Genomic DNA, 17,908 nt, shown 5'->3' with positions numbered 1-17,908 from the left:
GCTTGGGCACTGTCCTTGAGCTTCTTTTTTTTTTTCCTTTTCTGTCCTGTTTCCAAGCTAAGTGTATTTTTTTTTTTTTTTTTTGTCCTTGAGCTTCTTTAACTCAAGGCCAGGGCTCTGCCACTTGAGCCACAGCTCCACTTCTGGCTCTTTTGGTGTTTAATTGGAGTCTCACAGACTTGCTTGCTCGCCTGCACTGGCTTTGAACCATGATTCCCAGAGCTCAGCCTCCTGAGTAGCTAGGATATCAATATGAGCTACTGGCCCCCAACCCCAGCCCTTTTTACCTAGAACAGAGAAGGAGTGCTTCTCTTGCTGGCCCAGAGGAAAGCCTGACTGGTACAAACACCATCCTTTGATTGGTGCAATTACTTCCATCTCACTCCTTAAGCAGGCTGTTTACTAACATCTGTGCCATCCTCTGGTGTTGCAATATTATGTGCAATGAAAATCTTCTGTTGAAAAAAAATCCCATACAAACTATCATTTGTTAGAAATCATAAAGTCAAAATCCACTTTATTTTTTATGTGTCATATGAAAGACCGCACTCCAGTGCTAGCCAGCAGCACTTTCAAAGCCACAAGCAGGAAGTGGCGCTGTGGCTCAAGTGGTAGAGTGCTTTCCTTGAGCTGAAGAGCTGAGGGACAGCACCCAGACTGAGTTCAAGCCCCATGACCGACAAAAAAAGAAAGAAAAAGTCAAAGCCACAGCAGCAAAGCAGTCCTTCAGGGAGACAAGAAGGTATGCCCAATGCCTCCTTCTGACAAATGTGCTCACCCACACATTTATGTCAGCCAAAATCAGTCTTGTTGAGGCAAAGGATCTCTCACTGAGGATTCTAGTCCTGGAAGGCTTCTCCTTCGACGAGCTGCCAGTTCAATCTTCTGAACCAACCTCACATCCCAGGGATGGGTCACAAAGCTGAAAACGGTGCCTGGCACCTCGCTCCCCACTCGGCCTACCCTCCCTGCTCTGTGGATGTAATCCTGAAGGGTGAGGGGGAAATCATAATTGATGACCAGCTCCACATGGATGCTGTCCAAGCCTCGAGAAGCTATGTCTGTGCAGAGAAGTATGTTTTGAGAGCCTTTCTGAAAGCACTGGAAGATCCCTGTTCTCATTTTGGCTGGCATTTGCCCCTGCAGCCTTAGGTGTCGGATTTTGTGATCATCCAGAATATATCCCAGCCAGTTCACAGTGCTAGAGCTGTTGCAGAACACCAGAACAGTGCCTGATGGTTGAGTCTTAGCTGTTTTGTCATACTTCTTGAGGATCTGTACCAACTCTGTCACCTTCTCTGCTCCTTTCAGTTTCATAAACGTCTGCTTGACATGAGGCATGATGCAGTGAAGCTTAGCGCTGGTGATGGTGGTAAGAGAGTCTGGGTTGGCGAATTTCCTCAGTAACTGGCCTACGCCTTCAGGAAATGTGGCTCCCACCAGCACTAGCTGAGCTTTGGGATTAAAGGGGTCTTCTAAGTCAGCTGGGCTTTCTGCTACATGGCTCTTCTCCAGGATGTAGTCCACCAGTTCCAGGAAGCTTTCATCCAGCAGTGTGTCTGCCTCGTCCAACACCATGAGGGAGAGCTGTTTTAGGCTGATCAGTTGACTTTTCAAAGCCTTCCACAGAGCCCCTGGAGTGGCCACTAGCACATCTGCTGAAGGTTTTCTAGACAGCTGCAGCTTGATCCTACGCATGCCAAGACCTCCCTCTAGGTCCTGCACTTGCAGGCCCAAGTATTTGCCCAATGGCTGCGCTACCGCCTGCACTTGTTCGGCTAATTCTCGGGAAGGGACAAGGACTAGGCTGCGGGGAGTGGCGATATGGCTGGAGTCCAGGACAAGCCCCCTCATGAGCCGATGAAACAACGGCAGTAGGTAGCTGAGAGTCTTTCCACTGCCCGTTTCCGCGGCGCAAAGGACGTGGCGCCCGCGGACCAAGGGAGGGATGGTGCTTGCTTGCACGGTGGTGGGTCGAATGACTTCCGGCGCAGCCTCCCTAAGGGCACTCAGCACGCGGGGCTCCAAACCAAGCTCGGCGAAACTTCTCCCGGACGAAAGGTTGCGCAGGGCAGGCGCCTCCCGCTGCGCTCGCTCAATGGAAAAGTAGTCCCCGCGGGCCCGCCGATGCCTCCAGCCACGCGAGGCGAGCGGCGCGGACTCCCACTGGCTCAGAGTGAGGCGCGCCGGCTGGTTAAACTCGCGGCGCCGCGCCGAGACTAACAGTGGTCCAGGCCGCACTAGCACCGGCTGCGGGAGACTCCGACGCCGGCTCTGCCGCTCTTCCTGCCGCCGTTGCCAAGTTCTCGGAATGCGCACCACTGGCAAGGGCTCGTCGGTAGCATGGACCGCTAGGTCTCGTCGGGGCGCGAGAAGCAACCGAACTAGGAATGACCATAGCCGCGGCCGACGTGTGAGCGCCATCGCGCTCCAGCCCCTCGTTTTGGGAAGGGCGCGGGTCACTGACGTCACACGTGCGCCTCCGCCTCGGCTACGGTGGCTGGCGCGGTTCAGTGAGGAGTGTGGCACTGGGAACCGCGAGGCAGGAGGGGAGGACCTTAGAGTTCCGTGGCTTCGAGGTCTGTAGATCTCAACCAGGGGCGGCATTATCCAGATCCGGGCCAACTTTGGGGAAAGACGAGCGGTGGAGGCGAGGGCGGGGGCCGAAAAGTCGAAGGCGACAGCGGGGCCCTGGCCAAATGGACCAGGTGTGCGGGTGGCTCCCAGCAATTTGTCGTCCTCGCTGCTCCGATGGTTTGTTCGGCGTTGGTCCCTCCTGGTGAACTCTGGGTGCCGGATGCTGTAATGCTTCCTCACACCTGGACTCCGAACAAGCGGTGGTAATACCTGTTTTAGTGAGAGTCTGCATGAATGGTAGGTAAGCCTGGGAGCTGAGACCAGGGTCTGGGGTCGTAGACCCACCGCCCGGAGTGCAAAGTGATGATGGCTTTCATCTTAGTTCTTTTCTAAAGTGGGAGGTAAATTCTTAAGGCTTTTAAGTGGAGACATCGCTTCTTCATGCTTTCTCCCTTTCAACCAAGTTTTAATTTCCATTTCCTTGTCACTCCTAGCTTCTCATCCTGAATCTATTACTTGTGTTTCTCCACTTATCTGCTTATATTAGTTGTACACAGGGATTTCACTGTGATGTTTCCAAACCCTCCCCCTCATCATCTTCCACCCACCAATCCAACATTCTTGCAGCCTGCTCACCTCCACTGCTTTATTGTTGGATTCCAAACTAGTAATAGTAAATAGTATTAGTAATACTATTGCCAATAGTGTTCTGCTACATGTATGAAGTGATTAGCCATGAGGCTTACCTCACATATATTTGAATTCTGAGAGAGGGGGAGAGGTGTGAATGAACAAATGACACTGTTCATACTTCCTAAACAGATCTGGGAGGAAAAAAAAAAAGGGTGTTTAGTGTAGTCTGAAGTGCCTGGTGTGACAGATGAAGTAAATGGAGTTTCTTAACACTTGAGGAAAATATTTTAGCTTAATTGAATGCTGTTAGCCCTTCTGTCCACAGGTTGGGCATTTGTGAATTCAAATTGACGATGAACTGAAAACATTCACAAAAAGAATCGTGTCTATACTGAACTTAAAGATTTTTTTCTTGCCCATAATTCCTGAATAATACAATATAACAACTAGTTACATAATGTTTACATTGTATTATGTATTGTAAGCTAGGGATGCTTTAAAGTATATGGGAGAGCACTAGTGAAATAACTTAGTGGTAGAGCACTTGCAGAATTGGAGCGCACAGATGACTGGAAGGCAGATTCTGAACTTTATATAAAGAACTACAGTAAGAACTAGAATTGTTCATATCTGCTTTGAATAAACTGAGTTTTCTGTCATTGATAAGTTCAGTACATAGCCAGGTGTTGGTGGCTCATGAATGTAATCCTAGCTAGTCACGAGGTTAAGATCTGAGAATCAAGGTTTAAAGCCAGTGGCAAAAGAGTTCTACACGATTCTGTCTCCAATTGAGTAGTGAAAATGCTGGGCTGGAGATGTGGCTTAAGTGGTAGAGTGAAAAAGCGGAGGGAAGCACAAGGCTACTAGTGCTACTAGCCCCAGTACACTCAAGCATACACATACACACACACCCCTATACACAATACATAAATGCTCAGCAAAATGAATAAAATGTCTGTTTTTGTGGAGTTTACATTTTGATTGTCTTGAGGTAAGATCTAAAAATTGGTATGAAAAAAAATTCTCTTAGCTAGGTGCCAATGGCTCATGCCTATATATAGTACTAGCTACTCAGGAGGCTGAGATCTAAGGACTGTGGTTCTAAGCCATCCTAGACAGGAAAGTCCATGGGACTATATTTCCAATAAACCATAAAAAATCCAGAAGTGCAACCAGGAGAGCACTAGCCTTCAACAAAAAAATTAGCTAGGACTACAGATATGAACCGCTGGCACCAACTGTAGGCACTGTTGTTTTTTTTTTTTTAGGGTTAGATGATCCTCTTTTGTTTTTTAAATGCTAATACTGGTAAAGACCCTTGCATATCCATGTTTATTGCCGCACTCTATTACAGCTAAGTTATGGAAACAACCCAGAATCCCTAAAAAATAACTGGATCCACCAAAAAAACCCAACTAAACAAACAGAAAAACATGCTGCCTATACACAATGGAATTTTACATAGCCATTAGAAAGAATAAGATTATGTCATTTGCAGGGAAATGGATGGACCCAGAACAAATCATGTTAACTGAAGTAAGGCAAGCTCAGAGAGACAAACGGTACATGTTTTCTCTCATATGCGGAAGCTAGATCTAAAGTACACAGGGTCGTGATACGTGATGCAGGACTGTAGGCATTCACACACAGTGAGACCAAAGGAAGATACTCTTAGGGGAGGAACACAAAGGTGCAATGTCTATGTGCATCTGATCATACAAAATATCAGAATGAACTCCAGGAAATGGGCCCAAAGGGTTTTTTTTTTCTTTGCTTTTTGTCTTGTTTTTGTTGTTATTTGTTCTTTGTTTTTTGTCGGTCTTAGGGCCTGAACTCTGGGCCTGGGCACTGTCCCTCAACTCTTCAGCTCAAGACTAGTGCTCTACCATTTGAGCTACAGCAGCACTTCTGGCTTTTTCTGTTTATATGGTACTGAGGAATCGAACCCAAGGCCTCATGCATGCAAGGCAAGCTCTCTACCACTGAGCCACCTTCCCAGCCCAAGAATACATTTCTTTTTGGACAGTGTCATCCCTTCCCTTCTGTTCCCATCCACAAGTTGTATAGTTTATTTTCAATGTAGTGTCTAGTGAGTATTACTCACAAACAGTCATACTTTTTTTTTTTTTGGGTCCAGTCGTGGGGCTTGAACTCTGGGCCTGGGCACTGTCCCTCAGCTCTTCAGCTCAAGGCTAGCGCTCTACCACTTGAACCACAGCGCCACTTCTGGCTTTTTTTCTTTTTGCTTATGTGGTGCTGAGGAATCGAACCCAGGGCCTCGAGCATGCAAGGCAAGCGCTCTACCACTGAGCCACCTTCCCAGCCCCAACAGTCATACTTTTTATGATCAAAGGAAAGGAAAAAAAAATGAGTAAATTGGAAGGAGGAAGGGAAGCCTCCACTAGATTACAGAAATGACTTTCTTCACTTAATGTTGCTACTTATGTTTTCCCTTTCTTTAGGTATAGCACAGGAGGAATGATTGTGAATAATATTTCCCTGTGCTACCACAACAAAGTCATCTTAGCCCCTATGGTTCGGGTTGGGACCCTCCCAATGCGGCTGCTAGCCCTGGATTATGGAGCAGATATTGTTTACTGTGAGGTAAGGTGTTTTTGATTTTCAGTGTGTAGGGGTAGCTTTCCAACAAGTGCCATCTCAACCTTCAAGTGGGGAAATGGTCAGGAGTGGAGGAGACCCAGTGGGAATTTACCTCATAGGTGTTCACTGACGGTAGGAGGGATGAACACATATGATCCCGATGAGTTCTGTCCCCCTGCCCTCAAGGCTAGTGGCTTGGGTCACATATACTTAGTGTATTTCTGAACTCTGGGGCTAGGAAGAAGAGAAAAGGACTAGTTTCATGTAAAGGAAGCTGAGTAAGATTGATATTGATAGCCAGGGGATTTTCTGGTGGTAGCTAGTGGACCAGTAGATACACCCACTGGGCTCGCATCCCAGGTTTAGGAAGAATTGCTAGGAAAAGTAGAATTATAGAAGTAGCTGATATTGAATAGTGAGGGATTATCAGCTGTAGTTTTTTTTTTGTCAGTTGTTGGGCTTGAACTCTGGGCCTGGGCTCTGTCCCTGAGCTTGGAATACTTTACCATTTGAGTCATAGCTACACTTCTGGTTTTCTAGTGGTTAATTGGAAGTAAGAGTCTTGAGGACTTTCCTGCCCGGTCTAGCTTTGAATGGAGATTCTCAGATCTCAGCCTCCTGAGTAGCTGTGATTACAGGCCTGAGCCACTGGTGCCCAGCTGATATTTCCATTTTTTAAAGTTCCTTGTGGGGCTGGGAATATGGCTAAGTGGTAGAGTGCTTGTCTAGTAGGCATGAAGCCCTAGGTTTGATTCCTCAGTACCACATAAACAAAAAAATAAAGCTAGGATTGATGCTGTGGCTCAAGTGGTAGAGTGCTAGCATTGAGCAAAAGTAGCTCAGGGACAGTCCTTAGGCCCTGAGTTTAACCCCTAAACTGGCTAAACAAACATTTTTTTTTTAAAAGCTGCTTGGGGTAGGATAAAATGAGGAGGTGAATGTGGCTGTAATAAAGCAACACAAGTAATTTGTTATAGTAATAGATTCAGCTCAAGTGGTAGAGCATTAACCTTGAGTGAAAAAGGTAGGGGACAGTGCCCAAGCCCTGAGTTCAAGCCCCAGTCCTGGCACAAACAAAAAGTAGTATCAGGAAAGGCAGAAGTCAAAACCTATGCCTTTTGATACACAGAAATCCAGTTGCAAGAAGACCAGAAGTGCTGGGGATATAGCTCAGTAGTATGTGTTTGCTTAGCATGTATGAATGGCCCTGAGTTTGGTCCCCACTACTACTAAATAAGTGGAGCGTTTCACTTTTTTTTTTTTTTTTTTTGTGGGAGGAAGATTTTTTTTTTTCTGAATGATTACTACTTAGTTTAAGTGTTGTTTTAGGGTCATGGCATCTTGTCTATATATGCTCCCATGCCCATTTACTCTTGTTGTCATGTGAGTATGCTGTACCTAGTACCCTCATGGCATTGGAATCTTTCTGTAGCCTGTACTGTAGAGAATATGAGTGTATAAAAGAAGAAAGTTGAAAGGTACTTGCTGGAGAGTACGGTGTTTGGGAATAGCTATGGCACATTAGGGTGAATGTTAGGGAGTTAGGGAGTTGATGTGAAAATACAAGGGATGAGGCAGCAATAAGGCTTCTAACCACCCGGTCAGGAATTGAAGGGGTTAAGCCAGTAAAGAGTGCAGGCAGGTGGCCTGAGGTATTGAAGAAGTGGGGTACAGGAAGTTCTTTGAAGATGACTTGCATATTTGTAGAATAAGAGGAAGGAAAGACTTAGATAGTGGGGGCAGGGGAGGGAGATTAGGGTGATAAGCCAAGTTTTGGGACCTTTTATTTGTACTAAGGTTGAACCTAGGGTCTTGCCTATGCTAGACAATGAACACTCTCAGCACAAGATTCCAATTGTTTGGAGGGAGGGAGTTTGAACTCAAGGCCTCTCTTTTGTTAGTCTGGTGCTTTACCATTTGAGCCAGTTCTCCATGTTTTTTTTCTTTTTTTAGGACAAGGTCTTGATATGTAGCTTAAACTAGTCTGGAACTTTTGGTCTTCTTGCCTCAGCTTAGCAAATGTATATCACCACACCCAATGCTAGCCCAGTATTTTTTTCCTTCAAATTTATTTATTTATTTATTTATGTTTGTTGGTTGTGGGGCCTGGACTCTGGGCCTGGGCACTGTCCCTCAGCTCTTCAACTCAAGGCTAGCCCTCTACCACTTGAGCCACAATGCCACTTCCGACTTTTGCTGCTTATGTGGTGCTGAGGAATCGAACCCAGGGCCTTATGTATACAAGGTAAGCACTCTACCACCAAGCCACCTTCCAAGCCCTTACTTATTTATTTACTTGTTTAAGTAATTTTACAAAGCAGTTTCAGTTCCAGAAATCATCTTGACAGCCTAATATTCTTGACAAGGTGATAGGGCCAGCTTTCCGCTGAGTTGGGACAGGGAGGAGAGTAAGGGGATTGATAGAAGGGAGGGAAACTGAGGGAGTTCTATGGACAAAGACTTGTAGGAAGATGTAGAAAGTCAGTCTTGAAATGAGGTGACAGGATGGTGGGTGTAAGGACTTGAGCAAAGTGAAGTTCTGGTCCTGTCCCTGCAGGGAGGAGACTGGGCATTTTGCCTGGCAGCTAGGTGTGCCAAGTGATGCTTGATCACAGCCTAGTGGGAGGGAGAACTGGAATCTGGCAGTCGGTATGTCTGTGTCTGGGGACTGACATGCCTGTACCTGTAGGACAGGGACAGATATTTCTGGTGTGCTGACAAGGTGAAATGGGAAGGCTGGGAATGGAGAGAAAAGGGTTTTCTAGAGGCTTAAGGTAAAAGGTGGAAAGGGAGACTTCTGAGTTTAGGATCTGAGGTCCACATTCTCACTTCTAATGTTTTGTAGACACATTTAAGGGAGGCTGTTAGTATACACATTCATCAGCCTTTCAGACTGCTAGAACATGCCCTGGCGGCACTGAGCATTACTTAGCTGCTTGCATAGGTCCTTGAGTGCTCAGGTGTGGGTTAGGTATAGCTTTTCCTGACCAGCACCCTCTTTGACCCTTTTTGTTCTCCAGAAAAGCGTTTTAAGCCCAGCACCCATGGCTCATACCTGTAATCCTATGTGCTCTGGAGGCTGAGATCTGAGGATCATGGTTCAAGGCCAGCCCAGGCAGAAAAAAATCTATGAGGCTCTTATCTCCAATAAACTACCAAAAAAGCCAGAAGTAGAGCTGTGGCCTTGAGCAGAAGAAGCTCATGGACAGAGCCCATGTCCTAAGTTCAAGCCTCAGGACCAGCAAAAACAAAACAAAACAAAAAAAGTGTTTTGAATTTGGATGGTAAATGGAAGAGGAACTCTGAAGATTCGTTGACTAGATCTGAGGACAAAACAAAAAAGACCAAATGCCAGGAAGTCACACTGCTGGTACCTTTACTTATGGCAATCCCTACCTGTCTCTACGGGACAATAGTCAGGACCTTAGCTCTCCGTCCACTTAGTCCAACTGGGTTCTGTGTGGTGGCTGACTCCTGTTGAAGCCCTCAGCATATTCCCTACTGTCCTATCATCCATCTTTGTTCAGCGGTACCCTCTCATGGTCATTCATTAGAAATTGGGCACTGGTGGAACACACCTATGATCCTAGCTATTTAGGAGTCTGAGATCTGAGGATTATGGTTCAAAGCTCGTCTGGGCAGACAGATTTGTGAGACTCTTACCTCCAATTAACCACCCAAAAGCCTGAAGTGGAACTGTGGCTCAAGTGGTAGAGTACTAGCCTTGAGCACAACAGCTCAGGAAAAGCAAGTGCCCAGGCCTTGAGTTCAATTTCTAATACTCACACACACACACACACACAAGCAGACTTGGGAAAAATTTTGTCTCTTTTCTGCTTAAGTTTCGCTTGCTGTGTCTATTGGTTGGATGCCTACTCCAACGGCTCTGCGCGTCTCATCTCTTCCTAATCCTGTCCTTTGAGAATTGGCCCATTGAGTGCTGACAATTCACTTCTATTCCCACCAGTGTCAATGTACTGTTTCTGTTCTCATTGCCCCTTGGCCTTTTTCTGAGAGCTGAGACAGTGTTTTCCTTAGGAGAGTGTGGAGTGTAACTCCAGGGTGGAAAGGGGCAATGGCTCTCGTAATGCAGGGTCTGACCTAGACAGCTATGCTGTGCTGACAGCCCTGGGCATCTGTGCTAATGTTGGAAGCTGGGCAGTGGAACCAGAGTTGTCACAGGAAATAGCTAGTCTGCTGACCTTCCCTCAGCTAATTCTTTGAGGATTCTTAGGGTTGTTACCAAACCCTTTGGAACTTAAGGGCACAAGATTTATGTAATGACTTCAGTATGTGGTCCTTTTACCTGGGCAAAGCTTAGTTCTTCTAGTAAATGTAACTAATCTTTTCTTCAGGGTCCAGCTCAAATTTGGAATAGAGGAAATATTAATTTTAATACTTGAGCTAGTGTGGCTTATAAACAAAGATGTTTATACTGGAAGAGACCTAGCTCCTGCAGGGATCAGACAGGCAGTCAGGTAGGCCTGTGATTGGCATGAATAGGTGGAAAGCTACACACTGAGTTCTGGGCATGGCACAGTGTGGTATCTGGTGCCCTCTGGTGGATCCAGAGTTACTTTACAGGCAAGCATTGGAGGCCAGCTGTCTGGATGCTTTTTTTTTCTTTTTTCTTTTTTTTGGTGGGTTGTGGGACTTGAACTCTGGGCTTGGGCAGTGCCCCTCAGCTCTTCAGCTCAAGTCTAGGGCTATACCACTTGAGCCACAGCACCACTTCCAGTTTTCTAAGTGGTTTATTGGAGATAAGAGTCTCATGGACTTTTCTGTCAGTCTGGCCTCCTGAGTAGCTAGGATTATAGGCGTGAGCCACCGGGCACCCGGCTTGCCTGGATGTTCTTTCTGGGTGAGTTCATCATAGGCCGCCCATTTGTAAGGTTAGGTAGTCAAGCCAGCCCACCTACCTAGTTCAGTACCTATGCCATACAAGGCATGCAGGGATTTTCCTTTTTTTTTTTTGGTCTGTCATGGGGCCTGAACTCTGGGCCTGGGTGCTGTCCCTCAGCTCTTCAGCTCAAGGCAAGCACTCTACCTCTTGAGCCACAGTGCCACTTCCGGTTTTTGAGTGGTTTGTTGGTTTTTGAGTGGTTTGTTGGAGATAAGAGTCTCACGGACTTTCCTGCCCTGGCTGGGTTTGAACCACGATCCTCAGATCTCAGCCTCCTGAGTAGCTAGGATTACAGGCGTGAGCCACCAGCACCCGGCTGATGTTCCTTTCTCTACTTTCCTGCCCTGGCTGGGTTTGAACCACGATCCTCAGATCTCAGCCTCCTGAGTAGCTAGGATTACAGGCGTGAGCCACCAGCACCCGGCTGATGTTCCTTTCTCTACCTTCCAAGTCCTTAGATTATGGGTATGTGTCCCCCTCTCCAACCTTCCCCCACTGGAAAATGAAACTTTGCCCACACTAGGGCAGGCACCGTACCACTGAGCTGTTTTTTTTGTTTTTGTTTTTTTGCCAGTCATGGTACCTGAACTCTGGGCCTGGGCACTGTCCCTCAGCTCTTCAGCTCAAGGCTAGTGCTCTACCACTTGAACCACAGCACCACTTCCAGCTTTTTCTGCTTATGTGGTGTTGAGGAATTGAACCCAGGGCCTCATGCATGCAAGGCAAGCACTCTACCACTGAGCCACCTTCCTAGCTCCTTGGTTTTTTTTTTTTTTTTTTTGGTCAGTTGTGGGGCTTGAACTCTGGGCCTGGGTGCTGTCCCTCAGCTCTTCAGCTCAAAGTGAGCACTCTACTGCTTGAGCCATAGCGCTACTTCCAGTTTTCTAGTGGTTTTATTGGAGATAACAGTCTCACAGACTTTCCTGCCGGGCTGGCTTTGAACCGTGATCCTCAGATCTCAGCCTCCTGAGTAGCTAGGATTACAGGTGTGAGCCACTGGCACCCAGCTGTACCACTGAGTTGTATCACCAACCCTTTAAAAATGTTTTTGTGCGTGCTGGGAAGGTGGCTCAGTGGTAGAGTGCTTGCCTTGCATGCATAAGGCCCTGGGTTCGATTCCTCAACACCACATAAGCAGAAAAAAAAGCCAGAAGTGGCACTGTGGCTCAAGTGGTAGAACACTAGCCTTGAGCTAAAGAGCTGAGGGACAGAGTTGAGGCCCACAACTGGACCCCCCCCCAAAATTTTTTTTTTTGCGTATGTGGTGGTACTGGGACTTGAATTTGAACTCAGGGCCTGGCCCTTTTACTAGGCTTTTAAACTCATAGTTGGCACTGTACCATTTGAGCCAAGGTCCCTGGGAAGAGCTACTACTTGAGGGAAATTCATTCAGGGCTTTTGTGTAGAAGGAGGGAAAAGGACATGTCCCAAAAGTCACGATTTGTTGATAGATAGGGTCATTTACCAAGTAATGGCCATCAGGTATGTAATGAAGGCCTTCCTGTGCCCAGGGTCTAGTGTCTAGGGCTGATGAGTGTTTTCTGATTATTCTGCAGGAGCTGATTGACCTTAAGATGCTTCAGTGCAAGAGAGTTGTCAATGGTGAGTGCATCCCCAGCTCCAGGACTGTGTGTGTGTGCCCTGCTGGCTGAAGTGGCACCATCACCAACCTTGTTCACATTCTTCCCTGTCTGCATTACATAACTATGTGTGTGAATCATTTGTTCTCTTAAGTTCAACCACTTCTCTCTAGAGGCCTTGACAGAAAACAAGATGAGAAGGGTGGGGTGTAGCTCAGTGGTAAGAGTGCTTGCCTAGCATGTATGAGGCTTTGGGTTCCATCATCAGCACTACGAAAGAGTAAAGGAAGTATGTAAGTAAGTGAGTAGATAAATAAATTAACAAGCCACCTACAGACTTGGTGGCTAGAAATCCCCGTTTCATAATGCTTTGGAGTCATTCAGCATTGGGCCTGGCATAGATACTCCATAGCTGTGTGTTAGGTAAGTCACCTGACCTTTCCCTACCTCAGTTCTTATCAGTAAAATGAAAATCCTAAGCTTTGCTTTACTTAAGTCATGACTTAGAGGAAGGATCAGATGAGCTATGGTGCCAGTAAGTACTTTGTACATCGTGAGGTCTGTGCAAATGGAAGTGGTTGTGATGAATTGTGGTTTTGCTTATACTTTATTGATTAGGCCAATTCTATTTGGCTGCCGTTGTAATCTTTGAGGTTTTTCCCTAGAAAATGAAAACGCTAGCCAGGTATGTTGACACATTTCTGTAACCCCAGCACTTGAGAGGTTAAGGCAGCAGGAGGAGGAGGAGGATCTCAAGTTCAAGGTCAGCTTGGGCTACAAAGTATGTTTCAGGCTCCATACTTAAAGAAGTAATCACAAAGAGGAATAATGTATGTTTTCCTAAACATACAAGTTGATCTCCACACCTCCTCCACACAGAATCTTTGCCACTTTTCTTCTAGAACATTTTACATATCAGAGTCTATAGTGACTTGTCACAATTTGTTTTGCTAATACTGTAACGAGGGTTTTTATTTTGCTGTTATAAATAAAGGTGCATTATAAACATACCAAGTTTTTGTGGTTTTTCTCTCAGCCTTTCTGCTAGTCTTGAGCTGCTTCTATCAAGATTTAGTTTGAGGGCTGGGAATGTGGCTTAGTGGTAGAGTGCTTACCTAGCATGAATGAAGCCCTGGGTTCAATTCCTTAGTACCACATACACAGAAAAAGCCAGAAGTGGCATTGTGGCTCAAGTGGTAGAGTGCTAACCTTGAGCAAAAGAAGCTCAGGGACAGTGCCCAGGACCTGAGTTCAAGCCCCAGAACTGGCCAAAAAAAAAAAAAGATTTAGTTTGATTACTTAACTCAGTATGTCGATCCTCTACCTTACCTTTTTTGTTGTTGTTGTTTTGTTTTGTTTTGTTTTGAGGGGTACGGTCGTGAGACCTGAACTCTGGGCCTGGGCGCTGTCCCTCAGCTCTTCAGCTCAAGGCTACCGCTCTACCACTTGAGTCACAGTGCCATTTCCGGCTTTTTTCTTTTTTGCCTATGTGGTGCCGAGGAATCGAACCCAGGGCCTCAAGCATGCAAGGCAAGCGCCCTACCACTGAGCCACCTTCCCAGCCCATCTACCTTACCTTTTTAAAAAAGCTTTCTAATTTGTTCAGTGTCTGTATGATAATTGCAGCTTCCATTTGCAGCTTTAAAATATTTATGTATTTATTATGTATGTATGTACATACATACATTATGTATGTATGCACATAATGTATTGATTTATGTTCTGATCCTGGGGCTTGAACTCAAGGTCTAGACACTGTCACTGAGCTTTTGTACTTAAGGCTAGCACTCCACAACTTCAGCCACAGTTCTACTTCTGGCTTTTTGATGTTTAATTGGAGATAAAAGTCTCACAGGCCTTCTGTCCCCGTTAGCTTCAAACTGAGATTCCCAGATATCAACCTCCTGAATTGCTAAAATTACAGATATGAGCCTCTGGTGCCCAGCTCATTATTTCTCTATTTATTTTAATTTTTTAATTTTTTATTTTGTCCGTCATAAGCCTGAACTGTGGGCCTGGATGCTGTCTCTCAGCTCTGCAGCTCAAGGCTAGCTCTCTACCACTTGAGCCACAGTGCCACTTCTGGATTTTTCTGCTTATGTAGTGCTGAGGAATTGAACCCAGGGCCTCATGCAGGCAAGGCAAGCATTATACCACAGAGCCACCTTCCTAGCCCTTCATTATTTATTTTTTAAATAAATAGCTGTATAAAGGAGTTTCAATTCCAGCTCAGGTATAGGTATAATGCATCTTGACCAATGTAATGTTATCTTTTCTATTGTTCTCCCCCCCCCCCACCCTCCCTGGTCATAGGGCTTTTTTTTTTTTTTTTTGGGTCCAGTTGTGGGGCCTGCACTCTGGGCCTGGGTGCTGTCCCTCAGCTCTTCAGCTCAAGGCTAGCACTCTACCACTTGAGCCACAGCGCCACTTTCGGCTTTTTTCTTTTTGCTTATGTGGTACTGAGGAATCGAACCCAGGGCCTCAGGCATGCAAGGCAAGCGCTCTACCACTGAGCCACCTTCTTAGCCCCCTGGAACTGGGCGCTGACCCTGAGCTCTTGCTGAAGGCTAGTCCTCTACCACTTTAAGCCACATCTCCACTTCCATTTGGTGGTTAATTGGAGATAGGAGTCTCATCGACTTTACAGCCTTACTGGCTGGCTTTAAATCAATCCTCAGATCTCAGCCTCTGAGTAGCTAGGATTACAGGCATGAGCCACCAGCACCACGTTGTCCACCATTTTTTCCCCTCCCATCCCTACACTCAAGTGCTTAAGTGCTTCTAAGATCTCATTGCTTGAGCAGGAGGTATGACTCAAGTGGTAGTACACTAGTCAAGCAAGACTGCAAGACCCCGTGTTTGAGCCATGGGACTGGCACACACATACATACACACACAAAAGATCCCGTTTCTCAAAAGAACCTTTTAGGTAGGCATACTTATCCATCTGCCAAATTGGATCTTTGGAATAGTAGTCATCTTTGAAAGTTAATAATGTTAGTACCAATTAGACACCAGTGGCTCATGCCTATAATCCTATCTACTCAGGAGGCTAAGATCTGAGGATCATCATTTGAAGTCAGCCTAGGCAGAAAAGTCCCTGTGAGGCTCCTGTCTCCAATAAACTACTCAAAAAAGCTAGAAGTGGTCCTGTGGCTAAAATGGTAGAGCACTAGTATTGGGCACAAAGAGGCTCAGGGACAGTGCCCAGGTCCCGAGTTCAAGCCACAGGACTGGGAAAAAAAAGTAATGCTAGTACCTACTATAGAGCTTCATTAAAAGAACAAATGGTACTGGGCATAGTGGTGCATGCCTACAATCATAGTACTTGGGAAGCTGGGGCAGGAGGATTGGGAGTTTAAGGCCAGCCAGGGCTACCTAGTGAATTTCAGACTAGCCTGGGCTACATAGTAAGACCCTGTCTCAGAAAGTCAGGCCAAAAAGAGAACAAAAATAAAAGTGAGATAAGGTTGACTTTTGTTATTATAGTAGTTTTGTTTTAGAAGGTTGCTGAGGACATTGAAAACCCAAATACAGACTGTGTGTGTGTGTGTGTGTGTGTGTGTGTGTGTGTGTGTGTGTGTGTGTGTGTGTGTGTGTGTGCGCGCGCGCGCGCGCGCGCGTGTGTGTGCACACGTGCGTGTTGATACTGGAGCCTAAATTCAGGGTCTTGCACTCTTTCTGCTTTTTTCAATTATGGCTGGGGCTCTATTACTTGACCCATACTTCTGGTTCCTGCTTTTTTACTGGTTAATTGGAGATAAGAGTCTCTCAGATTTGTTTACCTGGGCTGGCTTTGAACTTTAATCCTCAGATTTCAGACTCTTGAGTAACCAGAATTATAGACATGAGCTGCTAGTACCCAGCCTATCCTTTTTTTGTTTTGTTTTGTTTGATTTGATTTTGAGAGAAGGAGAGGGTCTCAATAGATAGCCCAGGCTGGTCTTGGACTTGATATCCTCTTATTTCAACCTTCTGAGTGCTAGCATTATAGGCATCGCCAGTGTGCCCTGAAATGTTGACACTAGGGAAATCTAGAATTAGGTTCTTGCAAGCCTCTGTTCACAACTAGCATATACTCTCATTCTAATGTTTTTTTTTTCTCTTCAAAAAGGCTGCGTGCTCTCTCTCTCTCTCTCTCTATATATATATATGTATATATAAAAATATGTGTATATACATATATATCATTGGGTCATTAACATTGAACTCACAGCCAATAGCACTATAATTTTATCCTGAATAAAGTTTAGCCCGGGCTAGGGATATAGCTCAGTAGTAGACCTCCAGAATTCTATTTTTTGGGACAGTTTGGGTCCAAATTGGAATAGACTGTACATTTTTCCCCAGCATTTAAAAAAAAGAACAAAATGGCAGGGTTCTGGTGGCTTATGTCTATAACCCCAGCTACTCAGGAGGCTGAGATATAAGGATCAGGGTTCGAAGCCAGCCCTGGGCAGGGAATTATGTGACAGACTCTTATTTCCAATTAAATCACAGAAAAAGCCAGAAGTGGCACTGTGGCTCAAGTGGTAGAGCATTAGCATTGAGCAAAAGTCTCAGGGATAGATAGCATCCAGGTCCAGAGTTGGAGTATCAGGATGGCTCACACCTGTAATACTAGCTGCTCAAGAGACTGACATCTGAGGATTATAGTTTGAAGGCAACTTGAGCAGAAAAGTCTGTGAGACTCTTTCTTACCTTCAATTAACCAGCAAAAAGTGAGAAGTAGAGATGTAGCTCAAGTAGTAGAACACCAACCTTGAGTGAGAAAAAGCTAAAGGAATTCAAGCTCTAATACCAGTATCAGTACCAGTACCAGTACAAAAAAAAAAAAAAAACCAAAGCAAAATCTTAACTGTTCAGAAAAAGTACATAAGAAACAAACACAGTTGGACAAATAATTGTAAAGTGAGCAACAATCAGGATGAGATAGATTATCACCAGCACTTGAGAAGCCTCTCACAGACATTTTTACTTTAAGATAAGTAGATATCTAGAGTTGCTTTATTTGTTTCCTGGAAACAAAAACAGCTTAGGATTGCATCTTTGTTGCTATTGAACTTAGGGGTCTTGTACCTGCTAAGCAGGCACTGTACCTCTAGAGCCAAGCTCCCAGCCCTTTCAATTTTTTTTAATAGTACTGGGGTTTGAACCCAGAGCCTCATGCATGATAGCCCGTTGCTTTACCACTTGAGCTATTCCTCCACCTCTGCTTTTTAATTTTTTAATTTTAATTTTAATTAATTTTTTTGTCAGTCATGGGGCTTGAATTCTGGGTCTGGGCACTGTCCCTCAGCTCTCCGCTCTACGACTTGAGCCACAGCACCACTTCCATTTTTTTCTGCTTATGTGGTGCCAAGGAATCGAACCCAGGGCCTTATGCATGCAAGGCAAGCACTTTACCACTGAGCCACCTTCCCAGCCCCTGTTTTGGTTATTTTTGAGGAAGGGTCTTTCACTTATGCCTGGGTAGGCATGAACTCTATAGTCATCCTATTTCTACTCCCCATATAGCTGGAATGATAGATGTGAGGCATCATACCTGATTTTATTGATATGTTGAGACGTGGAGTCTTGAAAATTTTTGCTTGGGCTGGCTTTGACCTGTGAT

General features: G+C 45.5%; 2 protein-coding genes across 4 annotated transcripts in view; one reads left to right on the top strand and one right to left on the bottom strand.

The window, feature by feature from the left end:
- Positions 1-491: 491 nt before the first annotated feature.
- On the bottom strand, positions 492-2,438 carry Ddx28 (DEAD-box helicase 28). Its single transcript, XM_042700626.1, has one exon. The coding sequence runs from the start codon at positions 2,422-2,424 to the stop codon at positions 802-804; it is 1,623 nt and encodes a 540-aa protein (XP_042556560.1). The 5' UTR covers positions 2,425-2,438; the 3' UTR covers positions 492-801.
- Positions 2,439-2,503: 65 nt separating this feature from the next.
- Positions 2,504-17,908, top strand: part of Dus2 (dihydrouridine synthase 2) — a 41,403-nt gene continuing 25,998 nt past the window's right edge. Inside the window, exons 1-3 of one of the 3 annotated variants that reach the window (XM_042700628.1) lie at positions 2,504-2,579; positions 5,673-5,814; positions 12,271-12,316. In XM_042700628.1, coding sequence (XP_042556562.1) covers positions 5,689-5,814; positions 12,271-12,316 — 172 coding nt within the window. In that variant the 5' untranslated portion in view covers positions 2,504-2,579; positions 5,673-5,688. Of the gene's footprint in view, positions 2,580-2,624; positions 2,875-5,672; positions 5,815-8,037; positions 8,057-12,270; positions 12,317-17,908 lie in introns of those variants that run through there. The other 2 variants (XM_042700627.1, XM_042700629.1) reach the window with 2 other exon arrangements.

Source organism: Dipodomys spectabilis, unplaced genomic scaffold (assembly GCF_019054845.1).
Source record: "Dipodomys spectabilis isolate Male_0828 unplaced genomic scaffold, ASM1905484v1 ptg000273l, whole genome shotgun sequence".
Lineage (NCBI taxonomy): Eukaryota > Metazoa > Chordata > Mammalia > Rodentia > Heteromyidae > Dipodomys > Dipodomys spectabilis.
Note: the sequence above shows the minus strand (reverse complement) of the source record. Positions and strands in the feature narration are given on the sequence as shown.

Bases quoted from the DNA above. Each gene is read 5' to 3' on its own strand.
- Ddx28 (XM_042700626.1), bottom strand. From the start codon at position 2,424: ATGGCGCTCACACGTCGGCCGCGGCTATGGTCATTCCTAGTTCGGTTG.